The 7,068-nt window shown below is 41.9% G+C and overlaps 1 protein-coding gene across 1 annotated transcript; it reads right to left on the reverse strand.

The window, feature by feature from the left end:
• Positions 1 to 600: 600 nt before the first annotated feature.
• LOC149198014 (uncharacterized) lies at positions 601 to 1,137 on the reverse strand. The gene has a single exon (XM_089408893.1). The coding sequence runs from the start codon at positions 1,135 to 1,137 to the stop codon at positions 601 to 603; it is 537 nt and encodes a 178-aa protein (XP_089265019.1).
• Positions 1,138 to 7,068: the final 5,931 nt, after the last annotated feature.

The following is a 7,068-nucleotide window of genomic DNA, read 5'->3' on the forward strand; positions in this document are numbered from 1 at the left end:
TGTAAGGCTGAACCCTGGCCAAACTCTGCAGTGCATCCGAAGAAATTTCTTCCAAAGCTTCTGAAAGGAAATCTAACTGTGGTGCTAGTTATCTTCGATCAGATCTGTGCATCAACTGCCACAGAAGGACGATGATTTTCATGAAATGATCCCGCCTTAACAGACGATCTCATCATGGTGGAAGCCGCCATTGCCATTGCAATCCAAAAACCAAAGGAACGAAATCTAAGAAAACTGATATAAAAGTCTAGAAACACCCTTTTGCCCCGCCATTTCTCTTTTATTCCAAAAACCCACGTAATCACGCCAATATTAGCCTCTTCCTTCATAATCGCAGCCGTTGATCACCCTCATCCAATGATTCCCGCGTCGCTACGGCCTTTTGCTTGCACATTAAACCTCATGCATCTCCTCACCATCCGATCAAACCCCGCCGCGATCAGACGACAGTTGCACCTTTCCTCGCCGAAACCTGCATACACGTTAACCTGCGGGGGCGGCGGTTTTCATCTGCCACATGTCGTATTTTGATTGGATCGCTGGCCCTTGTATGTATACCAACGAACCCCGGTGGGTGGTGCGGGGAATACTGCTTACCGCCTACGTGTACATCTCCCGCGCATTATCATCCACGCATCTTTCGTGTGCAACGACCGTTGGATCCGTTGCTCTTTGATCCGATGGCTCACATTCATCTTCCATGTGTGGTTGTGTCAAAATAATGAGTAGGTGGTCTAATAGATCAATGGGTATACCATGTGGAGACTTGTAATTTGTTCCACGGATTTTTGTGATGCCACGATTTGTTGCAACAACCAATATTGGTGCCATCTCATTCTCTAGAGCACGATTCAAAAATGAGAAGCATTCAATGTCAAGCATATGGACTTCGTCAATAAAAAGCACGCCTGGTACAATTTCAGCTTTGCCTTCTTCCCTCCATTCAACAACTTTACTGTCAATCTGTTCCCTCACTTCAGAACGGATCTCTCTAGTATCTCCTGTAAAGAGGGCCAGAAACCCTTGCGTCCTGCTATTGATGACATCAATTTCATGTAGCGTAACACAATGCACAACTTCTTTGCGTTTCTGAAGCTCTCCATTCAGGCACTGTATGAAATTGGTCTGCAGCCCCATTGCATCATAATCCCTCGACCTCGCAAAAGACCGCCCCAACTTTGTAATCTTCCCAGAAGCTTTATCGATCGCAATCACATCCCCACACAGGGGTACCGTTGCACTGACAGGTCAAACATTTGGCCAATTTGACTTCCAGAGCACCTCTACCCAAAGGGCCGATCTATTGCCACTCCATTCTGGAAAATTCTTAGTACAAGTAGAGACATGATCAATATCGGGTGCCACACAAGTTTCAGGTTGGCGACAAAGTCTGGTTGCATCTACAGAAAGAATGCCTTATAAGAGCCCATCAGAAGCTCAGACCACTCCAATATGGTCCTTACACCAGTACCAAGGCTATTGGAAACAATGCTTTGGAGCACAAAATTCCCCCATTCCTTCGCTTGCACCGACTTTTCAATGTGGACCTACCTCGACCATGCTTCCCACAATTACTGGACACATCAGAGGTTGCAGAACAACTCACCAGGGACCAAGTTCAGCAGAAGTTTTCTCATCTCACGGAGGAACTCAATGCAATGGGGACCATTGCTTCCTAAGGGGGGAGGAATGATCTAGGTGGATGTTGGTGTCCACCCACCTATTCCTTTTAGTTTTTCAATTTCTTTATTTGTAGCACAATTTACTATTTTTAGCAGTGTTTCGGGTCTTGAACTTCCGGAGTTATTTTGAGGCCCTAAACTACGTTTTTTGGGAAAATTGGGAGCAAGATAGGTTGATGGATTCATGTTGCTCTTCCCAAAGTTGTAGTCCTCAGATATATCTTTCTAACGAGCTATTGTACGTGTCAAACGGAGATTGTATGCCAAAGTTACGACCTCGGGAAGTTGATGTACCAATTTACCCAAAACGGGGCCCACAATTTGGCGTTTCATCTCCTAGGGTTATGTTTTTGGATGTTTATGGTTTTCCATTGTTTCTCAACAATAAATAGGCCTTCAAGCGTCACTGTAGCATAGTTCAGATGCATGTGGCTGCCACATCTCTTCTCAGATATAAGCTACCCTTGCCCTAGCTGGTATATTTCCATTTCTGTTTGTATGCATATTTGAGTATTTTACATTAATGAAATGAAGTATTATTTCCACTGCATCTCTGTGTTTATGGTTATTTATATAATTTTTTGCGTTCTTGTATAAATCCGAATCAAACTCCTTCTCTGTTTTGTTCTCTGCTTCCGCACAATCTTCATGTCGTGCTGTCACCTCATAGTCTCAAACTCCAAAGTTTCTTTCGTCATGAGTGGATTTGCTTTGAACTTGCAACTTTGCTCTGCCTCTATGTTGTCAAAAACCTTCCTCTTGGATTCGTCGCGTGCAGGTGTGCCAACTTCTACTGCTGTTGATGGTGCTGCTCACTGTGATGCCATTGCCATTGATCTTGATATCCTTGTCCATGAAAAACTTGATGCCTTCTTGGGTAAGTAAGTTCATAAACACTTGGATGACTACATCCCTAATTGCGCTCTTAACAGTGTCTTTGAATTTGCTCTCTTGAAGGCCATTGTACTTTTGCTTCTGAGAAACATACAAACACCTGTGATGCCTAGAGACATAACAACACGCATGACAAGCAATTTGTTAGTCGAAAACCAAAAAAACTTGAGGACTAACTTGCAACATACTTGTGTGATTGATCGTGAAGGTTGCCTAATTTCCACCGAGAGGTCGGGACACTGACTGTCAAAACTGCGTGAGGCATAGTCCGAGCTTTCAAGAGGCTGATTGACTACTGGAACTGTGGAATGCACAGTCCATCTTTGCCTGCCTAGGACTAAAATTGTGCAATGCGCAATTTCAGCCAGCAGTGACATGCAACCAACAAACTGCATTGTGCAATTTTTGGGGCCAACAGGACACTGCCTCCAAGATTTGCACAATGCAAGTCTTGAGGTCAGTGCTGGGCCAAACTTGCACAATGTCTGGAGGGAAGGCAGAGCCTTCACTTCTGAAAATGTGCAGTGCTATCCAAGCAAGGCACGGTCCGGGCTAAGGTAGCCCAGACTGGCTGATGGGCGATTGAAAACATGAGAAGTCTGAATGCATGGTGAGATGAGTGCAAACAAGAGTGAATGATCATACATGCAAACAACAAGTGCATGATTCAAAAAATGGGAAAACATGCATGTGTGTGAAGCGAGTTGCTGCAACGGCGACCGTCCATGCAAAAACAGTGTCATGCATGCGACAACAGTGAGATGCGAACGAAAACTGAAACGATGCTTCTACAAGCTAACATACATCAAAACGACAACAAGCGCTCATTGAAATCAAGTAGAAAATGCTCACACAAAGTGAAACACAAAAAGTGACAGAAACACAATGCAAGACATGAAAAGTGGGCTTACCCCAAAACAACTGAGCTGAATGTGTCGGCAACTCCTAGATGCAAAAGATGCAAGGTCGATGTGAGGATTGAGCTCTATAGTGTCTAATTGATGAGTTTCGATAAAATCGAAGTTGTGACATGCATGCCACAAATCTAGGAAAAGCGACACTTGGCGGGAGGTATCTGAAATGATCCTTGCATGTAACCTCTAGCTGCTAAAAATATATCCCTGAATCAAGGGATGCATTTTCTTGGTGCCTTGGGAGGAGTAGTCCATGCATGCAAATAAGTTTTGCTCGGTCCCAGAGGGAACCAATCAACACAACTGCACATGCAACAGTTTGCTCAGATGAGGGGGAAAAAATGCACATTTTTGGAAGGGAGCTGGGTTGGCTGCTTAGAGGGATTATGCAATTTCTGGGTAGAGCAGTTGATTGCTACCTAGAATTACACAATTTCTAGGCTGAGTAGACCTGCTGGGAGGAATTGCGCAATTTTTTGAGTGAACAGTGACAAGCAGATTTGCGCAATTATGGAGCCCAACAGGGTATTAGACATAATTTTGCAATTTCTGGAGGGAAGGATGGTTCCCCTTCAGAATTGCATAATTTCTCGAGGGAGATACTCAGCCTACAACTGGACCAAGCCCGTAGAAACAACCTGTGAGGGGAATGTAACAAGCTCTCATGGACAGGCTGTCATTCTGCAAGAAAATCACTAAAGCTTGTGTACCTGACAAGGAAAGACATGCTATTGTGAAAGGTTGGTAGGGAGGCTCCAAAACGAAGCTAAGGAAAAATTTTGGAGCGTGGTTGTAGCCGCTACGACGTAGTGTTTGAATCTATACATTTAAAACTATATTCTATGTTTAATGTCACTTTGGTCTCTAAATCTGTGGAACATCAATCCATTAGCCATCAGTATATCTCATTAGATGTAGTGCATGTGAACCATATCTCCCATGATGATGATTCAAATAAATATTTATCTTTTGACTCATATGGTCCTTTGTGGTCTCACATTCTAGTATTTTCCACTTTGATGAAGAAAATATGGAGTCCCTTACCACACCTAATTATCCATGGGATGACATGCATCATCATTCCTATTTCTTACTGCAACAACCAAGTACATTTGGCCAATATGATGTAGAGTCAAAAGACTACATTCATGGTAAAGTATATTGGTTTAACAAACCCTTACTTTGAACCCAGAGATTTAGACCACATAAACCTTGTGGCTATTACATTTTTGAACAATGTTTAGGTAGTGGGGCATACATTTTTTGAGGGCCTAGAAGAAGAAATTATCCCTAATCCTCATGCTGCATCTAGTAGTGTCAAATCTTGTATCGTTCCTCATCTAGAAGAAATTTTTAATTCCCATATTACTCTACATCACCCTTGGTATTATTCACTTAATCATTCCTACTTCTTACCTCAACAACCCAATCCCTCTGATAATTATGTTGTTGAACCCAAATTTCATCTAAGGCAACATTTTTTTCACTATAGCCCAAACCACTTTTTGTACGGTAACACCTCTTTATGAACCTAAAAATTTAGTCCCTTTGACTCACATATGAAGTACGAAGTGAGATTGAGACACCATCATTACCTTCCCCCATTCTATTCATCCCTTATTTCCATAAGAATATAACCAACACAAATAAGATGAAAATAATACCCAACATAGAAATGTGCATAATCACATTATGTATACCATCATGTAGTATTGTCACCGAATAAGCATTTGGATTCCACTACTCTAGATACATCTGGCATGCCCATAACATGTCAAAACATAGGGGAACATTTTCCATATAGAGGTTTCCATTATTTCTAGATTTTCACCCCTAGTGCATATGTGTATCACCACCATTTGGAGCATTCCCTTAGCATGCTATATACACATCTCACAAGAGGCATTGTTCCCACCTTTGCATACCCGATCAGTTCCCGTCCATCATCATTTTTTGGGTGTGGGGGGGGGGGGGGGGGGGGGGGGGGGGGGGTATCTCATGCTTAGAGGCATGATGGATCCTCTAGCCACTTTTTCACTTCATATTTATTCACTCTTGGTCTATAACCCAAAGGTATAGGTAAGGTCAATTATAATCTCATTCCTTGGGCAGTTTGTACTACCGACCTCTTCAATGATTCATCTATATATTGCATGTCGATGATCCATACCATTCATTGAAATATTCCACTCTATTCAATGCCATACTTACCATCTAGTTCCCATGTTTGACTTGGTGGGTGGGGATGACTGTTGACCTCCTTTGGTAGATCAGTCACTCATCCTTTTTGTTCTGAAGGTAAATCCTCTCTTTGGATAGAGGCGATCTCTCTAGCCCAAAGAGTGGGTCTAGAAACAAACTAAAAGAACTAACATACACTTTCCTAGCCTATGTTTAACAAATGCAGAGAGAGATTAGCCTACCTCGCTTTGATGTTAATCGCTCAATCCTTTGGAGATGACTTTGATTACTTTGCTTCCAAGCTTGTTTCTTACTTGTTCTTCATGTCTGAGTACTTGCAAGAAAGATCAAAGAGAAATACAAGTTACAAGAGCATATATGGCATACATCAAACATAAACTACTTAATAGATCAAGGAGTATTAAGCTAAAATCATAAGCATTTACACAATTATGGAAAGTGAACATCAGATGTATATATTAATAAGATAAAAAGGGAAGCATACAACCTATTCCTTAATGTTGGAGACCTCCTTTTGGTGGATGTCCAAGTCCAAGCAAAGAATCTTCAAGCACTCCTTCTCAAAGTTAGAATGGGTAGCATTTGGGGACAATTTCAGTATAGGAATGCAAGCAATCAATAACCAACCATTTGGGGATGGAAGGGAGTTGATTCATAGGAAGGGAGAGGGAGATAGGGATCCAAAAAAGAGGGAGGAAGGTCCACATCTCAAGAGGAAAACCTAGAATGATAATATCAAGAAGTCCAAATGGGAGAGATCAACCATATCAACAACAACCAATATCCAGCTCATTATTCTCGAAGTTTCTAGTGCACAAAGCTTCTCCTCTATTTTGGGAAAACCTGCCAAAAGAGGTTCAGCGCGGGTTTTCATATCAAAACCCATGCTGGAAGAACTAGGGTAAAGCAAAGAAACCTACCATCAGCATGGGAAAACAATGGAGAAAAATGTGTTGGCCCTAAAAATTAGGGTTTTAGCTAACCTTCCTCAGAATTCAGCCAGGGAAGCTTTCCTTTAGTTCATCAGGAAGCTTTTGGTCTATATATCATGATGGATATGATGGATAGTTGCCAATGTTTTGGCACTTCAGGATATGGAATAGGAAGTGAACAGGAGGTGTGAAAAAATACTGTGTAACAAATGCCCCCTAAATCACGAAGGCGGAACAGGGAGTGATGGCTGAGATGCTTTACAAGTCAGTGCAAGGACTAGAACAACACAATAAGGAGACCTGCAAATCAAGCATATACATATACATATTCATATATGACATCTCTAATAAAAATTCCTAGTGATATATGAATAGGAATCTAATGATACATGAATCCATGGTATGGACACAACCACCCAAATATAAGGGATCATGTGTATAGAT

This window comes from Pinus tabuliformis, chromosome 2_2, assembly GCF_031772625.1.
Source record: "Pinus tabuliformis cultivar Carrire ecotype Pingquan chromosome 2_2, CPIR1, whole genome shotgun sequence".
Lineage (NCBI taxonomy): Eukaryota > Viridiplantae > Streptophyta > Pinopsida > Pinales > Pinaceae > Pinus > Pinus tabuliformis.

Bases quoted from the DNA above. Each gene is read 5' to 3' on its own strand.
- LOC149198014 (XM_089408893.1), bottom strand. From the start codon at position 1,137: ATGGGGCTGCAGACCAATTTCATACAGTGCCTGAATGGAGAGCTTCAG.